General features: G+C 48.3%; 2 protein-coding genes across 4 annotated transcripts; both read right to left on the bottom strand.

Annotated features, from left to right (window-relative positions):
• Window positions 1-1,710: 1,710 nt before the first annotated feature.
• Window positions 1,711-10,558, bottom strand: ZPR1 (ZPR1 zinc finger). Of its 3 annotated transcripts, XM_087821523.1 has the most exons (14): window positions 10,390-10,558; window positions 10,090-10,251; window positions 9,586-9,676; window positions 9,203-9,273; window positions 8,488-8,577; window positions 8,218-8,340; window positions 7,841-7,888; window positions 7,589-7,655; window positions 7,123-7,193; window positions 6,178-6,267; window positions 5,594-5,704; window positions 4,873-4,959; window positions 3,225-3,290; window positions 1,711-2,318 (listed from the first exon to the last, which is right to left on the bottom strand). In XM_087821523.1, exons 1-14 carry the CDS (start codon window positions 10,534-10,536, stop codon window positions 2,184-2,186), a joined length of 1,359 nt encoding a protein of 452 aa, XP_087677649.1. In that variant the 5' UTR covers window positions 10,537-10,558; the 3' UTR covers window positions 1,711-2,183. The 3 variants fall into 3 exon arrangements, with proteins under 3 accessions (XP_087677649.1, XP_087677651.1, XP_087677650.1); XM_087821525.1 differs by lacking the exon at window positions 6,178-6,267; XM_087821524.1 differs by lacking the exon at window positions 7,841-7,888.
• Window positions 10,559-12,694: 2,136 nt separating this feature from the next.
• On the bottom strand, window positions 12,695-14,317 carry APOA5 (apolipoprotein A5). Its single transcript, XM_087822176.1, has 3 exons — window positions 14,278-14,317; window positions 14,057-14,168; window positions 12,695-13,646 (listed from the first exon to the last, which is right to left on the bottom strand). Exons 1-3 carry the CDS (start codon window positions 14,315-14,317, stop codon window positions 12,695-12,697), a joined length of 1,104 nt encoding a protein of 367 aa, XP_087678302.1.
• Window positions 14,318-22,952: the final 8,635 nt, after the last annotated feature.

The following is a 22,952-nucleotide window of genomic DNA, read 5'->3' as shown; positions in this document are numbered from 1 at the left end:
GAAGATTTGCAAGCATCTGCTGAGGATTATCATGTAACAGATTTTATTAATTGTATGCCATATGCTAGAGGCGTGGGTAGGACACTTCATTGTAAGCTCCCATCTCCATCAGGCTGTATAGTGAGACCAGTTGTGTGTGACACTGAAGGCTGCCAGGCCTTGGCCCTGTCAGAGCAGAAGTACTTTAGCTGGGTTATCCCAGTCTGGCCCCTCCTCCTCAGTCAGTCTTTACCGGTTCAGAAACTCAGGTTATCATTTCCCAATAACTGGTTGGAATCTGGGAGACTGCCTCACTCCAAACTCACAAGACAGTAGTAAACCGGAATGGCATTTTTTCCCTTTGTAATGGGAAATGAACCTGACACCAGGGCCCATCTTCCAACACAACCATCCCACAGGGAAAGTCATTCCAGAGACCAAATGATCAGGTGGCTTGGAAAACTCAGATCCCCAAGTCAGTTGGAAACATCTTTGGGCAATCTATTAGAATAGAGCACTTGCTTAGAAGCCTTTTCAAAGTGTTATAGCTGTTACACTTTGTGAGTCATTGCTATCTGCAGTCTCCAAATTCTTAAAACACTTTACTCTTGTTCTCAAAGGAATCTGAGATACAGGTACAGGAGTCAGTCCCACATGGACGTAGTTAAGATGCCTAAGAATTCAATATGAAGAGATGTCTGAAAACTGGACCTTTGGAAACAAATACATTTAAGAGGGAGGAGGCAGAGATATTCCACATAATGTTCAAAGTACAGGGGAAAGCGGGGGTGCAGTATCATGAGCAAAGAGAAGAATTGAGAAGAGATGGCCCACTGTCCAATGTGATAGAAATAAATAAAATATGAGAACATTTTCTAAGTGGAAAATCCCACTTGTGATCTTTAAGAATAGCTATACGTGAGAGTAAATGAGTGTGGTTACTAAGTCCTCTCTAACTAGGCAATTCTTCCAAGTTAAGTCTGCAGCACGAAACACTAAGGTTTGCCATAGTATCTCAAGCAACAGGTCTTTCTTGAACAAATACCCTGCAGCCAGCACTACAGGAGTCACCAGTGGTTAAAGCAGTGCAAAGAGCACTAGCTGGGGAGTCCAGAGCCCTGGGCTGCAGAGTGCTGACTCATACAACTGGAAGTAGCTCCCTTCCTCTCTGGTTGAACCTGTTTCTCCATCTGTAATTGAGAGAGCAGGATTACAGGATCTCAAATACCCCCAACTGGCTTTAACATTTTCCAGTCTCAGAGCTTTTGCATTTGCATTTTCCTCTGTCTGGAAATCTCTTCTCCCAGCTATTCACATGGTTCAGTCCCTTACCTCCTCCTCAGCTTTTGCCTAAATGTCTTAAGACTTTCCCTGACTACTTATTTAAAACACCTGCCCCCACCTTCCCTAGCACTGTCCATACTCCTTCCCTGCTTTTATATCCCTCCATAACACTAATCACCAATTGACATACTGTTTTACTTATCAATTTATTATCAATCCCATCCCATCCCCAAGTCAATTTCCCCACTAGACTTCAAGCTTCATGAAAGCAGTGCTTTGTCTTGGTCACTGTTCAGTGGTGTGCCTGGCACAAAGAAAGCACTCACACACCTATGAAGGAATGAAATGCCAGCTCCAACCTACAAATTACAGTGGCCACACCGGAGAAACTTTCTTCAGGAGGTTGAATTCTACAGTGTATCCAAGAACAGTGAATCCAGAGGCCAGTGCTGTTTGAAAGCCATGGTTTTAATGAGAACCTCTTCACCTGAGCTGGACCCCCTCCTTCAGAAGACTTCCTTAGTGCTGAAAGTCAGTATTTTATACACCCAAAACACCTAAACTCTGGCTGCAGCTGTCCTCCACCTTCAACTTCCGACTTCCAACTCTAGAGGAGAGAGTACTGTGTGGAAGGAGGGTAAAGACTTGGGAAAAGTGATAGTGACATCCCTCATGGTTTGCTTCCAAAAGGTCTCTTCCCAAGCTGATTAACAACCTCCAAAATAAGGTCAAATAACCCAACAGGCTTGCACTTGCATCACAAACTGTTTAAAAAGTGGGCCAGGATCTCTGATTCAGACCAGGTGCCCTCCCCACACGGGCAGGCCATGGTGGGGAGGACACTCGCAGCCGTTTCCAAGAGTAATAAATAAACCTGCGGTGTGAGCAGTGCAGGAGGGTGGCCGGGAAACCGCCCACTGCTACCGCTGTGGGGCCAGGCCTGTCTCATAGCCCTCTGTCCTCATGTCATTGAGCCCTAGCTCCTCATTTTGGTCAAATGTGCGCTTATAATGTTCCACCTTCATCTCAGGATCATCTTCAGGTGCATACACATTCTGTAAGGCCAAGGACAGATAATCAGTGCCTGTACCATCCTGCTATCCTCCCTCCCCTGGGAGGCTTCCAACTCCCACTTTCTCAAGAACTCAGTGAGTTTTTACTCTCTAAGCACCGCCAATTTCCCATGACTAGACTTAACTAGTGGGAAGCAACAGAGCCCACATGGGCCAGGAGAGGGACTAACCAGCCCCAGGCAAAATTAGGGAACAGTTGCTTAAAAAACTTTCTCTCTGCACTTTCTTATGAAGAGTATAGCAATAGCCCTGGCCAGGTAGCTCAGTTGGTTCAAGTGTCATCCTGATACTACCCCAATGTTGAGGGTTTAATCCCCAGTCAGGGCACATACAAGAAACGGACAATGAATGCAAAAATAAGTGAAGCAGCAAATGGATCTCTCTCTCTCCCAAACCAATAAATTAAAAACTTTTACTAAAAAAAAAAAAAAAAAAAAAAAAGAGTATGCCAATAGTCTTAATCATAAAAAGATCTTAGAACAGTTTTGCCTGATTCATAATAACTGCTCAGTAAATATTAATATTATTATCAATCACCAGAAGATCTCCCTGGTCGGTTTAATGCCTTTGGGTTTTCATAATCTTGGCCTTTGGCCAAGGCACCATTTCTCCTCACTCCAGTCAGATTTGCAGCATGAAAGCTCCACTGCTGGGCTCAGAGTGGGGACAAGAACAAGACTACAGGAAGAAGGAGCCTAGGTATATCTTTTTCCCTCCAGACACACACAATCCGCCCCCCCCCCCCCCCCTTATGTTCTAAGTTCTGCTAAGAGGTTCCTTGATAAAGAGCCGTTTATTTAGAACCAATCTGTTTCTGGAGAAATGATATGTATTCAAGAAAGGTCAGGAAACATATCTCCATGAAATACCAGGAAAGGTCTACTATACCTGCAAGTAGCTGTTTCCTGCTGGATCATTCATAATAAAGTGGGCCTTCATTTTCCCCTCGATGATCTAAAGAGGAGAGAATACAGTATGTAAAGTTTACACAGTAGGGAGAAGCTATGTCTGCCACACGAGAATCAAGCCAATTTACACTGCAGTATGCCCAAGTTTCATGAACTGGTGAAATAAGGGACCTCTAGAAGTAGGGTGGAGAGGATCTAAAATAAGAACTGTTTGAAATTATTGAAGAAACAATTTTACATCCCCAATTTCATCTCCCACTCCAAAGAGGCCAACAACTGCCCTTCCTCTATCCCGGCAGAAGGCTGAAGGATTCTGTGAAGCTACCACAACACATATGGACTGGGGCCACCAGCCCAGTTGAGTGTAGAGGGAAAGGAACCAAGACAAGAGCTTCAATGAATGTACCCTTATTAGAAACAGACATACACACACCCCAACCCTCTTTCCACACTCAGCTCTCAGAACACTTCAGACCAGGAAACGGAACACCCACTGATAGGAAACTGACCAGCCTAAGAAGAAGGACCTAATGACTCTGGCTTTGGAGCTACTGCAACAAAATGGCCAAGCTAACTCCCCCTACAATGAGCCCAATGTCAGCCAGACACACCCCCACTCAGGATTTTTAGTCCTTTGCTTTTAAATAGACAGTCAATGATTACCAGACATCTGAGCAAAGCCCCTAATACTGAAAGACAGAAAATTACATGGGAAAAAACAAACAACAACTTAGAGGAAATGGAAACAATGCAAGGCAAATAAAGTGCCCCAAAAACCCAACAATAATATGCTCAAGAAGAAAAACACTATATCCTTATAACAGGATACTATTTTCTAAGAAAGGCAGAGGGAGAACTCTTGGAAAATAAAAATATGTTAGTGGAAATGAAAACCTCAACTGAAGGGTTGGAAAATAAGGTTGAGGTAATCTCCCAAAGTAGAGCAAACACAAAGAAACTGAGAACTGGAAAAAGGATAAGTAAATTACAGAAGACCAGAAAGTCGGTCTAATATTCCAAAACACAGGCGTTTCAGAAAGAGAACAGACAGGAAGCAACGCCCAATAGAATCATTTTTAAAAGCTTCCTATAACTGAGCCATGCAAGTTTCCAGATTCAAAGGACCTATCAAGTGCTTCGCACGGTGCCTGCAGATGACCCCACACCAAAGCACACCCTGAAATTTCACATCATAGGGACAAAGATGCATTACAGAATAGGTCATATACAAAGATCAGGAATCAAAATGCCTAAAGACATTACAAAAGCCAAACTGGAACGTGGAAAACATTAGTGCAATATCTTTGAAATCCTGATGAAAAATTATTTCCACCCTGTAATTCTATTCCCAGCCATTAATCAATCTAGTGTAAGGGTAGAATAAAGAAAACTTCAGACATGTAAGGTCCCAGAAATCTTACTTCCCATGCATTTTCTCAGGAGGCTACTGGAGAAGACGCTCCAACAATAATAAGGGAGGAAACCGAGAAAGAAGGTGGGGATTTTGGAAACCAGGAGAATCCCCAATATGTTGGTTAAATGTTTAAAAGGTAGCAAGAAAGGGTAGGCAGCCTCTTCTTCACTGGAGCCCCAGGACCACAAGTACTGACCAGCCAGATTCCTCTCACCTGGTCCAACTTCTGGCTAAACTCCTGCAGTTTGCCCATCTGGCCAGGATTGGAACTGTCACCCAGCGTGAAAGGGTTCTTGGTCACCTGCAAAAAATGTCATCGAAACTGCTAGCATGCTGGCTCTGTTACAGGTTTGACCATAAACTTGGCAGGGGTGGAAGTTAAACCAACTTCTGGCTAAGCTCATGTAATTTGTCCAGTCAGGGAAGCTTGGTCTCCATTTATCCCATAACCACCTTCCTGACCTAGGCAGCCACTCCTAAGAGCATATGGATTAACCTGCAAATGACAACTGGCCCTGTGAAACAAACTATAAAAGTGTTCTTACAATGTGAGCTCTAGTCCTAACTTGAAGAAGAAATACAAAGTATAATATACAAAGAAAAAAATGCCTAATGACTGAGAACTAAGTGAAATGATTCATCAGAAGGATAAATATATGGGCTAAGTCAACACACATATAGGTACGTTGGGAGTTTCAGGTGCTAAAAGGACCATGACCCCTCATTGTACAGTGAAATGAAAACCACACAATATGTCTCCGAGTTATGGCCTGGGAATTTCCACTCAGAATTTTCCATAAACTTATCTTCACAATCCAAAATATTATTTAAGTCTCTTAAATCAGCCCTAAGGCAAAGAAATCCGAAAACTAGGACATGTGAGGTCTTCTAGCCCCTCCCCACAGCTGCACTGCTGGCAGCCATGCACTACTCACCAGGTCCCGGATATCTTTCAGCAGCCCCTCCAGTGTGGTGAACTTGCCCCCGAGGACAGCCATTCCCAGCTCAAATTCCAGTTCCGGGATTTCCACACCACATGTTTCAGACTGTGAAATGAGAGTTCAACTTAGGCTTTTAATCAGGAGCGGCTAGAGAAAGCTAACCAGAGTCCTCCTGCCAAATTAATACCACCAGTGACAGTTTGGGGACAAAGTCAACTACCCATTTTCTGACTTTCCAGTTAAAGCTGGACTCACTCCTATCCTATGAACCACAGGAATAGAACCACACTAATAAAGGGACACTGAGTCACGGTTCCAAGCTATCAGGTCTCAGGTCATCAGAGGCCAGAGACAAGAGCCCTTACAGACACTGCAGGCAGAAAGCTGCCAACTCATCAGAAAGAGCTGATGGGTCGCCTTCTGAATCTGCACTCCCTACCATGGATTAAGTCTGCTCAGGAAGCCTCCACCATGGAAGTAAAGAGGTACCACATAGTCCCAGGTCACAATTTAAAGACAATTTCCCCTAGAGACTAGTCACATGAGGAGGACAGTCAGTTTCCCAAGCAAGCTGTTACCTTGAGCAGGTCTCTGGTCATATCTGAGGGATGTGTGATATGGAGACTGATCCTGGTGCCCAAGGGCTCTACTGCTCCTCCAGACTTCACCTGCAGACAACAGAAGTCAGGAGCAGCAGAGAAGATCCCAAGCCTCACCTGGTGCCCAGCAGACCTCACAGGGTTGGCTTGGACCTCCAACCAGGCCCGCTAATGGCAACCAACCACAGAGCCTTCTAAATCAACAGTAGCAGCAGTCATCCAAACAAAAAACAAAAACACCGAGAGCTAGCCAGGAACAAAGTGTCCAGCACCAGTAGCCTGCCAAAACGTATCCTAAGTTGCCAAGAAACTGAATTTATCTTTTAAGAAAATGATCATTGGGATTGTGGCCAGAGACAAGAGTCATTACAGACACTCATAAAGGGATGTTCAACTGCATCCAGCATGTGGATCCCCTTTATAATATTCTGGTTTAAGAATATAACAGCTTATGCTTGAACACACTCAAGGAAAGGGAATTTACAGCCCTCCAAGGCAGCCCATTCTATTCTGACCAACCTAGAAAACAGAGTCAAAATCTGCCTCCCTGTTCCTTAAAACCAAACTTTAAAATGTCGTAAGCATTACCCGTATACCGGCCAAAGGTTCAATCCCGGTCATGGTGCATAAGGAAGGCAACCAATCATAGTTTTTCTCTCACATCAATGTTTCTCTCTCCCTCTCCCTTTCTCTCTCTCTAAAATCAATGGAAACATGTCCTCAGGTGAAAATTAAAATAAATACATAAATTTAAAAACTGTCTTAAATGACATTTTCTTTTCTAAGCCAATTCCCAGTTTCTTCAGTGGCCCCTCACCCTACACTAACCCAAAGAAAAAGATCCACCCCTACCCCCCTCATCCCAAAGCAGATTTAGGAAGGGTGAGAGTTAGAGGTTACCCTCAAGCTAGAGAGCCCACTCACTTCATTGGTCCGATGGCCGCAGTACTCGCAGTTGGTAGCCATGATGATAACCTCCTTAAAGTGGGGGATTTCTGGAGATGGAGTTAAGGGAATCTGCTTCCACGAGAGCAAGACCACCCTCTGCAGAAGTACAAATCCAAACCCCAAATGCAACTGCTGGTCCCAGGACTGCAGGAAGTAGCTCAAAAGCAGTAGCCTAACTCAGTCCTCCAGAAGAGGGCAAGGTTGCCACCCACAGTGATCCCTGTTCACAAATGTTGGCAGACATGGCCCAGGCCACACACAGGAGCCCAGAGATTATAGCCCAATTCTCTCTGTAAACCCAAAAGCCAAGGTGCAGTCTCATCACAGGCAGCATCCTCAACACTCAGAATAAAACGTGTTTCATGAAGGCAGTACTCTCCAGCCTGAAAATAATCTCCACACCTAAGCCAGAGGAGCAACCCAACTGCCTGACGAAAGATACGAACTAGCTTCATGTTGGTCTGAGCTGGAGCATTGCATTCAGGGCAGTTTGTGTTGAACTGCAGCACCTGGAACACAACATGGGGATGCAGGGGTGAGCCCTCCCTGGCAGGTGAGCCCTGTCAGGCTAAAGACATTCAGTTGGTATGCTGGTGGTCGCCTGTGTAGATGGACAGGAAGAGAGCCACTGAACAGCACCAGTTTCAGCCCAGAACTCTCTGCTCCTTCTTCCACAGTAGCCAATGTGACTCACTTCATTTCTGAGATCTTCCTCTTCCGGCTTCTCTTCTGGTGCCTCTGCCTAAGGTAGCAGAGATGCAAATCACATGTTGCACATATATCTTAGCCTCCAACGCCCTGCCCTGGAGTGAAGGGAAATGCTACGGCTTGCTTTTGTCAGCTGCCATTGTATGAGTTTAACAGAGAAGCTAGAAAGCAAAGCCCCAATCAAAGGAAGACCAGAGCTTAAGAAAAGATCAAAGCCACTGCCATCCTTTCTTATAAAGTTTACCCTAAGTCCTGGACACGAGCTGGATGAAAAGCACAAACAAGCTGATACAGGGTACACAGGGCAGCAGCAGCAAAATAAGTTTCCACTAACTCCTCTTCTGGCTTCTTCAGTCCACGTACCTGGAGCCCCAGCATCTCCTCCTGCTGTAGAGTCCGGTTATAATGTGTGATCACCAGGCCATCATCTTTCTGGGGAGCGTGTGGGTTTTCCACAAAGCTGTTCCCTGAGGGATCATCTATGATCTAACAAATGGGTGAAGAGTAATTACAAGTCATGTACGATCCCCCCACCTACCCTCAGACCACTCAGGCACCACAGTGGAAAAATCCCAGACAGTATTAATGGTTTCTCCATTAAATCTAGGGCACCTAGACTCCCTCAATACTCACCAGGGTGAAAGGCGAGGACACGTGCTTTAGCTCTTTCAGTCTGACAATGAACTCATCAATTCTTTTAGCTATGGCTTCTTCATTATTTGCCTGCCATGAACAAGAGTAAAAGCATCAGCCTGGTGACAGACCTTATGCTCCCACTCCCCATCGTGCCTGAGTCACTTCCATCAGGAAATCATCACCTCAGCGTGAGTGGGAACAGGGAAATTCAGACTTCATAATAAGATGTAGTGTCTAGTTTGAAGTTTATGGGTGGTGCCAGAAGAGCCTTATTTTCTCACTGTTCAGCCATTTAAGTCACGTACTCATGCCAGGTTAAATATCAGAGTCCCCTCATGGGGCTCCCCGGCTAATTAGGAAGACATGACTATATATGCAATTATGTTATTTCTGTGTCCTTATAAATGTAACAGACAATGGAACACTCAGAAAGCATAGCTAAACCCAAGGGGATTAGGAAAAACTCTTCAGGGGTAATGACACACTGTCTGTCAGGGATGAGGCCTGAGTATACACTGGTGCAAGGGAAGTGGGAAGGACAGTGGGTGTTCCATATGCAACATCCTAGGAGCTATAGCATCACCCACATGCTTCCCCTAAAAGTCCTCCAACAGTAAGAGACAGTTCAGCTACATGCAAAGGTGAACACTCTTTTCAGGCACATATAAGCAATTATTCCTTGAGCTGCTGCAATCAGAAAATCCCAGCTCACCCTTCGTGTGGGCTGATCCTGCTCCAGGCCAGAGATGGCACGGCTGATCAATCCTTCAACAGTGGTCAAAGCTGGTGAATAAGAACAAAACGGGTGAGTCTTGGCTCTGCTATCAAGTGCCTGCATGACCCTGGGCAATTCACTTGAACTCTAGGCCTTGAATTCACCTGTGAAGTGAGGCCCAGGAACAAGGTACCACTCAGCTCTAATAACAGTGATGACAAAACTATAAATAAGCACTATCTCAAGCTGTCTAATCTAAGTTTTCTGCTTATGTTAAAGCAATAAAAACCCACAGCCCCTAGTCCTGGCCCCAGGGTTTTACAAGAAAGTAAGACTCCAGCTTAGCACAAACAGCCCAAATACCCTGATCTTAAACTTACTTCCCTTCTGAGTGAAGGCAGGAATTTCAAAATCTAACTCTGGAATCCTTGTGGTGGCCGAGTCAGTCTTCACTACTTCTCTGTTCATGTCCTGGGCAGAAAGAAAACCTTGCAGTCCAGAGAGGTCAGCGGGACAGCTCCCCCACCGGAAATACCGGATGTCCCCCTCCATCAGATCCCTGCCCCCGGTTTCTCCCGCTCCCCTCTTAGGGGGTCCAAGCCGCCCCTGCAGAGCAGGACAGGGGTGTGCGCCCCGCTGCCCAAACGGCCAGAGTTCTCTCCCTAACAGCTCCAGCCCGGTTCATACCCTCTCGCAACATGTACGACGCACTTTCGCAAGTCTCACCTGATCAGCTGACAGCACCAACACCATTTTATAAAGGAGAGAGTGAGGTTTGGACGGTCGGGAGTACTTATTCCCAGCCCAGCCGCCTGGACCAGAGCCCGGCTCCAATCCCCAGCCCCGCTCCAGGGCACAAGGCGCCTGCTCTGGGCTCCTCTCACCTCGGGGGCCCTGACCGTCAGGGTGTAGCGCACTCCCTGGTCCTGGATCCTGCCAGCCGACTGGATCTCCGTGTTGCTCCAGCCGCAGTGCTCGCAGGAAAAGGAGCTGACGATGATTTCTCTGAAGAAGGGGATCTTGGTGAGCAGGAGGCGCGTCATGCCCTGGGGAAGCAGAAAGCTAAGGAAAGGTCCTCGTCTAATGACCCGCGGGGGCGCCTCAACCCCGGGTCCCAGCCGAGCCCGGAGCGGTCGGGCCCCAGCCGCCGCGCCCGCCCCCCGCCCGCCCGCGCCCCGCCTCACGTCGCGGTAACAGTTCATGCACAGCGACTCGATCTCGGTGGGCTGCTGCTCCTCGTCCTCGGCGCTGAGCGGCCGGAACACGCGTCCCGGGGCCGGAGCGCGGGCCGCGACGCCCGGGGGCCCCGGCTCCACACTCCAGGCGGCCATCGCAGCCACGCGCAGGCCAGTCCACTTCCGGCGTCCTGCGGCTCGTGGCCCCGCCCCTTCCTCCGGCACTTCCTCCGGCACTTCCGCCCGCTGCCGCCCAGCCCTTCCTTAAAGAGGTGGGCGGCTCTGAGCCTATTTATTTACTTATTTATTTAAGATATTTTAAAATTGATTTTTAGAGAGCGATGAAGGAGGGGAGACGGAGAGAAACACGGGTGTGAGAGCGAACCGGGTGGGCCGCCTCCCGCAGGCCCTGCCGGGGATGTAGCTGGAACCCGGACGCGCCCCGACCGAGTCCCGGGGCAAAGGCAGCCGTCGGCCGGGCCCTTAGCAGGACAGGGCTTCCCTGTTGCCCGGATTATATCATCCAGACTTCCACAGGCGGATTCAGGCTTTGCCTCCACCTCAGTTCCGGCGTCGGTTCCCCGCAGGACGTGCTCCCAGGCCCAGCGCAGTGCTTGGGTCCTTCGCAGCATCTCCGTCGCACGGGCTTCTACATATTGACGGCGGAAGCCTGGCTACGAGAGCCCGGCCGGCAGGAGGCCTGGCTGGTCCACCGGGACCCCTTGGGGGCGGGGGTCTCCCACCTGGGCTGCCTTTGATCCACTGCTGGGGCTCTAGTCCTCGGTCCCTCCCTCTCTCCCTTTCTGGTTCTCGCACCCCCTGTTCCTGTCCCCATAAACACTTGCCCAAATTCCAGCCTCCGATACACGCCCTCAGTTTTACTGCCACACCTTCAGCCTACCGCATCCGACCTCCCTGACCTCCCCTCCCAGTTTCCTAAAAACAAAAACACCTTTTTGGGGGGGTGACCTTTCCTTTCCAGCCCCTCCTCCCCCTCCCAGTTCTGTTGCTAAATCTGGGCTGTCAGGGTGGAGATCCAGCCTGCCCAGGTGATGGAGCCAGCTTCGTGTGGGGTCTGTTGGGAGGGAGTGTGGGTGGCCGAGGACCCTGGGCAGGGCAGGCGGGGCTGGAGGAAAGGGGGCTGGAAAGGGCGTGCTTACCCTTCCCACCACCCCCCACTTCACCCACCCCTGGTTTCAGAGTCCTCAGAGGAGCTTCATTGCCCCCAAGTGAATCTGTATGTGGGGACTGGGGGGTTTAACAGATTGGGGGGCCCAAAAAGAGGGTCAGTGTGATAAAAAAGGGCCCATTCAAACTCTGGAAGAGCAGAAACAAAGGGGAAAGGCCCCCTCGGGAGCCTGTGCTTCATGCACACCGTCCTGGGCTGAGCAGGCCCGGGAACGATGCGCTGCAGAGACAGGACCTAACCCGCGCCCGCCCTCGGGCAAACAGCTCCCATCTAAAGCAGAACACAGCCAGAGCCTGGCCCCTGGCACACTTGGACCGAAGGGGGTCGTTGAGGAAGTATGGCGAGGGACGGAGTGGCTGGTGGGTGTGGTTTGGGGATAGTGGTGAGGGCACCGCTTTCAGACGTGGTCCAAATGAGAGTCACACCAGGCAGATAAGCTTCCATTATAAGCATCTATTTCGTTTGAGTCGGAAGTCTAGACTTCAGCCTGAGTGTTGGGGAGGGCACATAGTGTACCCCCCAGAGGGTTTAAGAAGCCCCCTCGGTTTGGAAGGCTTGGCTGGCTGTTTAAGGGCAGAGCTGTGTCAGCTCTGCTCCCTCCCGTTGCAACCCCCGCCGTTGGTCCCGCCGGCATCCGAGCCAGCGGGGCACCGCGCGGTCGCACGCTCTCCGCCCCGCGTTCCGCACGCGTCTCCCTCCCGGCCTCCGGCAGCGCCGGGACAGGGGCGGCTCTCTGAGGACCGGCTGCAGGAGTGGCCACCAGGGGGCCGGGGCGATCGGTCAGGCCCCGCCTGCAGAGACGCAGGCTCCCGGCGCCGCGGCCGCAGGCCTGCGAGGAGGGGCCCGCGCGCAGAGCGCCGCGCTCCCCGCCCGCTCCCGCCCTCGCGGGAGGGGCCGCTCCCAAGGAGCACGGGAACGCAGGTTCGCAAATCCTGGAGAGTGTTATGCACCCGGATGGGGGAGTCGCAGGAGGCTGGATATGCAGGGGACAACAGCCCCTTCCGGGGCCTCGCCTCTCCTGTGCAGGGCCCTCCACCCGCTGTCCAACAGGCCACTGTCAGGACTGAACCATGCCTGGGGCTCCCCAAACAAGGAGCTGGGAAGTGGGCCCGGGCAAACAGCCCCTCAGGGCTCCCCTAGGTGGCCGGGGTCGTGGTCGCGAAGGCTGTAGTGTATGTCTTCCCACAGGTCGTCGAGCCGGGCCTGCAGCGCGCTCCGGGCCTTGCCGCGGTCCGCGTGGAGGACCTCGGGGGCGAAGGCGCCGTGGCTCGGCGGGGGCGGCGCCAGCTGCTGCTGGACCTCTTGCGTCTCCTGGTCGATGGCGCGGGTGAAGGCGGCGATCTGCAGGAAGGTGTCCTGGCGGAAAGCCTGGAGTCGCTGGTGCACCTCCTGGGACAGCAGCTGGGGGTCCGGGGCGCCCCCCTCGGCCGCGCCCCCCGCGCCGGCGCGGGCGAAGGCGCTGAGCTCTTCACGCAGGTGGTCCAAGTTCTGTTGGATGCCCGTGTGCAGGGCCTGGGCCTTGAGCGTGAGCTTGTGCGAAAGCACCTGCACGCAGCGGCTGAGGCGCGCGGGGCTGGCCACGGCGTGCGGCGCCACGTTGCGGTGCAGCTCCTGCACGTGGCGCCCGATGCCCGCGACCAGGCGCGCGGCGTGGGGCTGGAACAGCGCCTGGACGCGGCCCGTGTGGTGCGCCACGCGGCTCTGCAGCTCCTGCAGCAGGCTCCAGGCCTCGCCCGCGCCCCCCAGCAGCTGGGCCTTGGTGTCCTCCCCGGCCACGCGCAGCTGCTCCTGCAGCTCCTGGACGCTCAGGGCCACCTGCTCCATCAGGTCAGTGGCGTAGGGCTTCAGCTGCTGCCGCAGCCCCTCCAGGCTCCAGCCCACACGCTGGTGCACCTCGGCCATGTAGGGCTCCAGGCGCACCCTCAGCTCCTCCAGCTCCTGCTGCAGCTGCTGCCGCAGGCCCTCCGGGTCGGGCGGGAGCCTGGGGGTCTCCCTCCCCGGCCCACGCAGAGGGCCCAGCTTCTCCAGGAACTTGTCCATATTGTTGAGGTCTTGCTCAAGGCTGCCTTTCAGGCTCCTGGGGGAGGGGTCAGACATCGGCCGTCAGACCGCCAGCCCCATCATCTGCTTTGCCCCAGACATCGCTCACTGATCTGAGCAAACCAAGGATGTAGGGTGGTGATCCCAGGGCTGGGGGCTAGTCCTAGACTAGGGTCCACCGCACCTGCTCACACAGAAAGTACAAAACCTGGCGCAGGCCAACCCAGACCAACATCCCCAAGGAAGCGCAGGCGCACCGGGACTCTCGCCCAGTCCTTCCGCTCTGGGGGCGCAGAGGGGTTCTCTCCGCCCCAGGTCCCGCCCTCAGCCCACAAGGGGCAACAGCCCTAGCGAGGTGAGAGCGGGGTGGGGGGCTGCTGCAGAGGGCTCGGAGCAGGCCCGCTCAGCACCCCAGGGCCTGCCGCGCCCCTTGCGCTGGCCACTCACGCGGACTCCCGTGCCAGCTTCTGCTGCTGGGTCTGCTCCGCCCTGCCTTTATCCCCACTGCTCTGACTGAAGTCGTCCCAGGTGCCTTTCCATGCCTGGGCGGTTGAAAATGCTGTGGAAGGGATGGGCGGTCAGGGGCTGGGTTCCCCCCAGGGTTGCGGCCCCCCCCCCGGTCCAGCTGCGCCCTCGCCCCCACAGTGGAGTCGGGCTTGGAAACCCACCTGAGAAGAGCGCCAGAGCCCAGGTCAGCGCCGCAGCCATGCTGGCCGTCACCTGCCCTGAGAACGAAGGCGAATGGCAGCCTGGTTACAGTGAGGAAGCAAAGAAGCGGCATCTCTCGGGCCCTGCCCCAAATCTGTGAACACTTCCCTGGCGTGTAGGGGGCACAGAGCTGCTGGGGCTGGACAGGACTGGCCTAAGTGACTGTGGCTGGGAAGAAAGGGGTGTCTTCTGGGGGGGGCTATTCTTTCACCTCGGTCACATAACACCACCCTCCCCAGGTCCCAGGAGAGCTCTCTAGGCCACGCCCACCCCCACTCCCTCATCCCCCTGTCCTGCCTCCCATGTGATGACTGGGGAAACTGAGGTTTCCAAGGGGGAAGGAGACACTCTTTGCCAAAGTGCTCCATGAGGATGTTCCTAGTTCCCACCCAGCTTTCTGCTGAGACCTCTGCAGTCCTCTCAGAGGGGCTCTGCCCCAGTGGCTCACCTGCTCGGTTCTGGGCACAGAGAGCAGACATTCCGCTTTATACTCCAGGGGCCCCGGCCTCTGGCAGCAATTCCTTTGAGTAAATACCACGTGGAGGTTCAGAGAAGGATGACCTCTGCTGCCTCCCGGTGCTTGCCGCCTGCCCTTTCTTGGCACCCACAGAATTAATGAGTGCCCTCATATCAGGGGCTGGCCCAGTAGAAAAGGGCTTCCTGGAAAGTTTTACAAGGAGTGGGGCTGAATTCTTCACCCAGTTCACCCAAAACCTCATGACCTTCAACCTCCCCACTCACCTGCTGGCTGGCCCAGCAACAGAGCCAAGACTGTTTGGCTGCTGAGGCCTACTCTTACTCAACTGCCCAGAGGCACTGTGCCCAACAGACAGGGTCAGTGGCCCGCTGCCAGCCTGACCCCAAGCAGCCCTTGAGAGCTCCACTGCAGGCTACTCAGGCAGATAGGAGAGTCAGCATTTACAGGTAAAGACCCTCCCACTCCCCTCCATGAAATAATCCTGGAACAAGCAGAAAGTCAGGTGGAGGTGAAGAGATGGTAAGAGGCAGAATCTGAACCAGGGTCTTGGGGCCCAAAGAACTGAGGCAAGAGCAAGATTCTCCTCCTGGGGAGAGGCTGAGCTTCACCCACAGGGCCTCTGAGGAGGGGAAGCCAAAAAGCCCAGACCATTCTCTGATGACATGCCCACTCCATATACCTAAACACACACATTTGTAAGTTTCTGATTTTTGCTCCTAAATATATCTTGAGTCGATCCCCTCTCCCTATTTCCACCACCAGTCTTATAACAGCTCACCTGTCTCTCACCTTGATCACATTTGGAGCCTCAAGTGGGTCTCTCTGCCTCAGTCCTGCCTATTCCATCTGTCCTCTGCTCATCCCAACCCACCTCCAGTCTCATCTCCTGTCACACAAAACCCTTGACATTCCCTGAACATATCACCTCTTTCACACTGACAGCTGACTTATCAGCAATATGTCTTCAAAAGGCTGAAAGTAAATTAATGGCAAACCAAGAATTATATTCAGATAAACTATTATTCAATAGTAACAAGTTAATTTTAAAGAAAGACTGAGAGGCTGTATCATTCACAGATCCTCACTGAAAGATCTAGTAAGGGTATGAAAAGGAAACAGAGCCCAGAGAGAAGTGGGATACAAGTAGACTTGGAAGCAACAAACAATAGAATTGGTAAATGTTTAGGTAAATTGAAAATGCATTAGTTATTTTATATGTATTTATAAATATGTGTGTATATGTATTTAAATACACATATATTTAAACCACATGAGATTAGCTTTTTTATAACTAAAACTTGGCAATTTCATATCGTTCAACCTAACTTTTTTTTTTATCTTAAATCCTCTCCCAAGGATATTTTTTCCATTGCTTTTTCAGAGAGAGTGAAAGAGAGAGAAACATCGATGTGAGGGAGACACATCTATTGGTTGCCTCTTGCACCCCACCAGGGCCAGGGATCAAGCCTGCAACCAGGGTACATGCCCTTGGCTGGAATCAAACCCGGGACCCTTCAGTCCGAGGGCCAGCGCTCTAACCACTGAGCCAAACTGGCCAGGACCATAAAGGATTTTTATATGTAGTTTTGTCTGTCTTATACACTGCCATATTTCCGTTGCTTAAAACATTGCTTGTCACATGGTGGAGACCTCAATAAATAGCTGTGGATGAAGAGACTACTTAGGAGGAAGTGTTATCAACAATGAGAAACTAAGATATTAGACCAAAGTAGCATGGAAAATGGGGAAGGAGACATTACAGCTAAAGCATTCTGCAGAGTTTGCATTATTCAGCAAGAAAATAGACATGTAGATTATCTTTAGGCTTTGTCAAGCTAAGCAAGAATATTAAAATTTTTAAGGATGTCCCATTAAAAGAGTACAAAGAATGGTTAACTTTCAAACTGGTGTATAGGGAAAAAAGACTGAAGACCATCAGATTGCCTTCTGGTAAAGGGTGGTGAATTGATTGAAAGCATTAGCCTCTGCTCTTCTCTGAAATCCTGACGATGACATGAAAGTGCAGTTTATTAAAAAAACAAACAAGGCATAAACCCACAAAGAGAGTAGAAGAGGAGACAGAACACATTTTGGAAGCTGGAAAGTTTTCATATGGTAGTAACTGGACATACCCTAGAAGATGAATTTTGAAGCAGCAATGGAGAAAGTCAACAGCCCCCCCCTGATTTGTACTACTGAGCTCCCCAAAAGCCCAGGCATTAGCAGCAGCACTCTCCTGGAAGTGTGGGCGACACTGGGGCTAACCACGTGCCCACGGTCCGAGGCCGCTTAAGAAGCAGATGGCTCTCCCACGCCGCGCAGCTGCAGGAAACCCGAAGCTTATTCTCAGGAAAGGACTGCAAATGGGTCCCTGGCCTGTTGTAAACAAGGCAATGCTGAGAGCCATGGTTCTTGTACTCAAAAAAGGGTGATTTAAGTAAAACTTTCTGTATTAAATTATAAGACACCTCCTTCCACACACCATCTTTCCCTTTGGCCAAAATGTTGGCCAGTTAGACTTTACCCTCCAGTGACTGGAGCACTATCCTGAGAGAAATGTGACTAACCCAGGAAAGTAGACCTAAAGAAACACTTTGGGGGGTTCTTTGGGGTCAAGTTGGTCCATTCTCAAGACACCCATGGACTCAAGTCTTCACATCAGCTCCTAATTTACTACGAAAATTTTCAAACATATAGAGAAGTTGAAGGACCAGCACAAGGATCACCCTTGCACTCACCATCTAGGTTCAGTAATTGTTAATATCTTGCCATGTTTTTTTAAATCCTCACCTGAGGATATGTTTTTATTTATTTTAGTGAGAGGAAGGGAGAGAGAAATAAAAACATTGATGTGAAAGAGAAACATCAATCGGTTGCCTCCTGTATGTGCCCAACTGGGAATTGAACCCAAACCTTTTGGTGTATGGGACGACACGCCAACCCACTGAGCCATCGGCCAGGGCTATTTTGCCATGTTTGCATCCTCTGTATATGTGTTTTATGCATTTGGAAGTTGCAGATAGTGGGCACTTTTCCTCTAATAACTTCAGTGTCATATCCTAAAAAATAAGGGCACTCTTCTACAAAGCCACAATACTCTCATCATACCTAGGGAAATCAACAATAATTCCATAGCATCATTGACTATGCATTCCATGCTCAGGTTTCTCCATTTATCCTTTAAATAGCTTTCAGTATAGTTTCACTATTTTTTTATATGAAGACCCAGTAAGGGTTTGTGCTCTGCCCTGGTTGCCGCGTCCTCTCCCAACCATGGCGTCTGATAAAATCCGGACATGGAGAGGAAGCTTCAAGGAAGCCGTCTTCTGGGGAGAGGACGTGGCATGTGGGTGGGAGGAATTGGCTTAATGGGAATATATCTTCTCCTCCTTGGAGGGGGATTTTGGGCCATAAATCAATAACTAACCTGGGAATGGTAAACAGTATTCTCACTTCTGAAGAAATCCTGATTTCCCCAAGTCCAGTCACTATCACATGTCCGGATGCTTTAACAAATTGTTATTAGAAGAAGCTAGGAAAACTCCCCATGGTGCCCCCAGTAAGGAATTTATGGAGGAACTAGGGAAAGCTGAGCTCACACAGCCGCCTATATTCAAGTGCCCCGCCTATGAATGCAAGGTTGGTCAAGGACAGGAAAAAGGCCATCGCCCCTCGCCTACTGCACAAGGACCAGCCTGGGTAGCACGTAGAATAAGTGGCAGATTGTGGCATCCCCTGAAGGGGCTAAGAGTATGGAAAGGCCACCAGACCCTCCTCAGCCTTACACAGGTGCTTCCAATGGGAACGGTATCAGAGCAGTTACTGTAAGTGGAAGGCATGTTCAGTGTGAGAACTTGCCCCTCATGAAACGCTCCGCAAGGCGGCGGCCACGCCGGTGCTCGCTCCCAAAGAAACAAAAGAAAAGCATTCTTAGCAGTTAATCAATAGCTATGGCAAAAGGCACTCTTTTCTTAGAAGAAAATGGCAAGAAGAATATAATAGCTTAAGAATAGGTCCATAGTTAAAATACAACCATAAGAAGTAGTAACCACAGGCAAATAGTATATAAAATTTCTGTCTCACAAACTAGTATATTACTGCTGCAAACAAAGCCACATCTATCACTCTATAGGTCACTGGTTTTTCCTTTCTCCTCTATTCTAAAAAATAAGTCAAAATTGTTCCATTCTGATGAAATCGAACTTGTATTGTTTAACCTGTGAATAATATTTCTTGCTTGCTAACCGAAAAAATGTAATCGTAGCCAAAAAAGAAAGTATAAAAGACTATGTTGATTCTCAATAAAGTGGAAAGACTACACCACCTCCGAGTCGTGTAGTCTGCTGTCTCCCAGCGCCGACGCCTTGCCCACCTTCGGGACCCCTGACTCCTGCTGCGGCTGGACCGCGGCACCTGGTTAAGTACTCTTTTAACTCTACTAAAATATTTCTACTTTTTTTTTTAGTGACGTTAACTTTTTTAAAAGACCAAACCAGTTGTCTTGTACAATGTCCCATAATTTGTCGCATTGTTTCTTTGTAATGTCATTTACCTTGTTTCTCTTTATTTTATTTTATTTTATTCTATTTTTTAATTTTTATTTTTGTTTAAAATATTACAGATGTCCCTTTTTCTCCCCAATGACCCGTCCCACCCTGTCCCTTCCCCCTCCCCAGTTCCTCTCCTCGCCATTGTCCATGTCCTTGGGTTGTGTATATATGCATAGAAATTCTTTGGTTACTCTCTCCCCCTCCACCCACCCACGCTCCTCCTTCCCTCTGACATTTGTCAGTCTCATCTATGTTTCCATGTCACTGAATCTATTCTGTTCATCAGTTTATTAAGTTCTTTAGATTCCACGTATAAGCGAGATCATGTGATGTTTGTCTTTCACTGCCTGGCTTATTTCACTTAGCATAATACTCTCCAGGTCCATCCATACTGTCCCAAAGGGTACGAGATTCTTCTTCTTTACAGCTGCGTAGTATTCCATGGTGTGAATGTCCCACAGCTTTTTATCCACTCATCTCCTGATGGGCACTTGGGCTGTTTCCAGATCTTAGCTATTGTAAACTGTGCTGCTATGAACATCGGGGTACATAAGTTCTTTCCATTTAGTGTTTCAGGATTCTTAGGATACATTCCTAGGAGTGGAATCACTGGGTCAAAAGATAGCTCCATTTCTAATTTTTTGAGGAACCTCCACACTGTTTTCCATGGTGGCTGCCCCAGTCTGCATTCCCACCAGCAGTGCACCAGGTTCCCCTTTCTCCACACCCTCGCCAGCACATGTCGTTTGTTGACTTGTTGATGGAGCCATTCTGACAGATGTGAGGTGACACCTCATTGTGGTTTTAATTTGCATCTCTGATGATTAGCGATGTCGCGCATTTTCTCATGTGTCTCTTGGCCATCTTTATGTCCTCTTTGGAGAAGTGTCTATTCAGGTCCTTTGCCCATTTCTTAATCGGGTTGTTTGTCTTCCTCTTGCTGAGTGCTATGAGTTCTTTGTACACTTTGGAAATTAGCCCCTTATCAGATGCATCCTTGGCAAATATGTTTTCCCAGACCATGGGGTTCCTTTGTATTTTGAGGCTGTTTTCTTTTGCTGTGCAGAAGCTTTTGAGTTTGATGTAGTCCCATATGTTTATTTTTTCCTTTGTTTCTCTTGCCCTAGGAGATGTATCAGTGAAAAGTCCACTACGTGGGATGCCTGTGACTTTACTGCCTCTGTTTTCTTCCAGGATTTTTATGGTTTTGTGACTTACATTTAAGTCTTTTATCCATTTTGAGTTTATTTTTGTGTATGGTGAAAGTTGGTGGTCTAGTTTCATTGTTTTGCATGTATCTGTCCCAATTTCCCCAGCACCACTTATTGAAGAGACTGTCTTTACTCCATTGGATACTCTTGCCTCCTTTGTCAAATATTAACTGACCATAATGGCGTGGGTCTATTTCTGGGGTCTCTGTTCTGTTCCATTGATCTATATGCCTGTTGTTGTACAAATACCAGGCCGTTTTGATTACAGTGGCTTTGTAATACAGTTTGAAGTCTGGTAATGTGATCCCTCCCACTCTGTTCTTTTTTCTCAAGATGGCTGCAGCTATTTGGGGTCTTTTTTGGTTCCATATAAATTTTTGAAATGTTTGTTCTAGGTCTGTGAAATATGCTGTTGGTATTTTAATAGGAATTGCATTAAATTTATAAATTGCTTTGGGTAGTATGGACATTTTAATGATATTAATTCTTCCAATCCATGAGCATGGTATATTCTTCCACTTGTTTAAATCTTCCTCTATTTCTTTTTTCAGTGTCACGTAGTTTTCTGAGTACAGGTCTTTTACATCCTTGGTTAAGTTTATTCCCAGGTATCTTATTTTTTTAGTTGCAATGGTAAATGGTATTGCTTTTTTAGTTTCTCTCTGAAAGTTCATTGTTGGTGTATAAGAATGCCATTGATTTCCAGATGTTGATTTTGTATCCAGCTACCTTGGCAAATTCGTTTGTCAAATCTAGTAGTACTTTGATGGAGTCTTTAGGGTTTTCTATGTACAATATCATGTCATCTGCAAATAATGACAGTTTTACTTCCTCCTTTCCAATTTGGATGCCTTTTATGCTTTCTTCCTGTCTGATGGCTTTGGCGAGGACTTCCAGCACTATGTTGAATAAGAGGGGTGAAAGTGGACATCCCTGTCTTGTTCCGGTTTTTAATGGAAATGGTTTTAGTTTTTGCCCATTGAGTATGATGTTGGCTGTAGGTCTGTCATATATGGCCTTTATTATGTTGAGGTATGATCCCTCTATTCCCACTTTGCTGAGAGTTTTTATCAGAAATGGGTGCTGGATTTTGTCGAATGCTTTTTCTGCGTCTATTGATATGATCATATGATTTTTGTCCTTCATTTTGTTTATGTGATGTGTCACATTTATTGATTTGCGGATGTTGTACCAGCCTTGCATTCCCAGAATAAATCCCACTTGGTCACGATGTATGATCTTTTTAATGTATTGCTGGATCCGGTTTGCTAGTATTTTAGTGAGGATTTTAGTATCTATGTTCATCAGGGATATTGGCCTGTAATTTTCTTTCTTTGTAGCATATTTATCTGGTTTTGGGATTAGGATGATGCTGGCCTCATAAAAAGAGTTTGGGAGTTTTCCCTCCTCTTGAATTTTCTGGAATAGTTTGAATAGAATAGGTGTTCATTCTTCTTTGAATGTTTGGTAAAACTCACCTGTAAATCCATCTGGTCCAGGACTCTTGTTTGCTGGGAGTTTTTTGATTACTGCTTCAATTTCATTAGTTGTTATCGGCCTGTTCAGGTTTTCTGCCTCTTCTTGATTCAGCTTTGGAAGGTTGTATGCTTGTAGGAATTTGTCCATTTCACCCATGTTGTCCAATTTGTTAGCATACAGTTGCTCATAATATTTTCTTACAATCCTTTGTATTTCTGTTGGGTCAGTTGTTATATCGCCTCTTTCATTTCTGATTTTATTTATTTAGGTCCTTTCTCTTTGTTTCTTAGTGAGTCTGGCTAAAGGTGCATCAATCTTGTTTACCTTTTCAAAGAACCAGCTCTTGGTTTCATTGATTTTTTGTATTGTTTTTTTAGTCTCTATGTCATTAATCTCTGCTCTGATTTTTATTATTTCCTTCCTTCTACTTCCTCGGGGCTTTTCTTGCTGTTCTTGTTCTTTTAGTTGTGTTAGATGGTTCATTAGATCTTATTCTTGTTTCTTGAGATATGCCTGTAATGCTATGAATTTTCCTCTCAGGACTGCTTTCGCTGTGTCCCATAGGTTTTGGGTTGTTGTCTGTTCATTTTCGTTACTTTCCATGAAGTGTTTGATTTCTTCCTTGATCTCTTTGGTAACCCATTCATTGTTTAATAACATGCTATTTAGCCTCCATGTGTTTGAATATTTTTGAGTTTTTTTATAGTGGTTGATTTCTAGTTTCATGGTATTGTGATCTGAGAAGATGCTTGATATGATTTCAGTCTTCTTATATTTGTAGAGATTTGCCTTGTGCCCTAACATGTGGTCTATTTTTGAGAATGTTCCATGCGCACTTGAGGAGAATGTGTATTCTGCTGCTTTGGGGTGAAATGTTCTATAAATGTCAATTAAATCCATTAGGTCTAGTGAGTCAT

This window comes from Miniopterus natalensis, chromosome 11, assembly GCF_054644295.1.
Source record: "Miniopterus natalensis isolate mMinNat1 chromosome 11, mMinNat1.hap1, whole genome shotgun sequence".
In the NCBI taxonomy this organism is placed as follows: domain Eukaryota; kingdom Metazoa; phylum Chordata; class Mammalia; order Chiroptera; family Miniopteridae; genus Miniopterus; species Miniopterus natalensis.
The sequence above is the reverse complement of the archived record's forward strand: the minus strand, read 5'-3'. Positions and strand labels throughout refer to the sequence as shown.

Bases quoted from the DNA above. Each gene is read 5' to 3' on its own strand.
- APOA5 (XM_087822176.1), bottom strand. From the start codon at position 14,317: ATGGCTGCGGCGCTGACCTGGGCTCTGGCGCTCTTCTCAG. The intron at 14,169-14,277 runs GTGGGTTTCCAA...TCCCTTCCACAG, and splicing joins GGCTCTGGCGCTCTTCTCAG to CATTTTCAACCGCCCAGGCA. The intron at 13,647-14,056 runs GTGAGTGGCCAG...CCCCTCCCCCAG, and splicing joins AAGCTGGCACGGGAGTCCGC to GAGCCTGAAAGGCAGCCTTG.
- ZPR1 (XM_087821523.1), bottom strand. From the start codon at position 10,536: ATGGCCGCCTGGAGTGTGGAGCCGGGGCCCCCGGGCGTCGCGGCCCGC. The intron at 8,578-9,202 runs GTGAGCTGGGAT...TGTTCATGGCAG, and splicing joins AGGATCAGCCCACACGAAGG to GCAAATAATGAAGAAGCCAT. The intron at 3,291-4,872 runs GTGAGAGGAATC...TCTCCTCTTTAG, and splicing joins TTAGCCAGAAGTTGGACCAG to ATCATCGAGGGGAAAATGAA.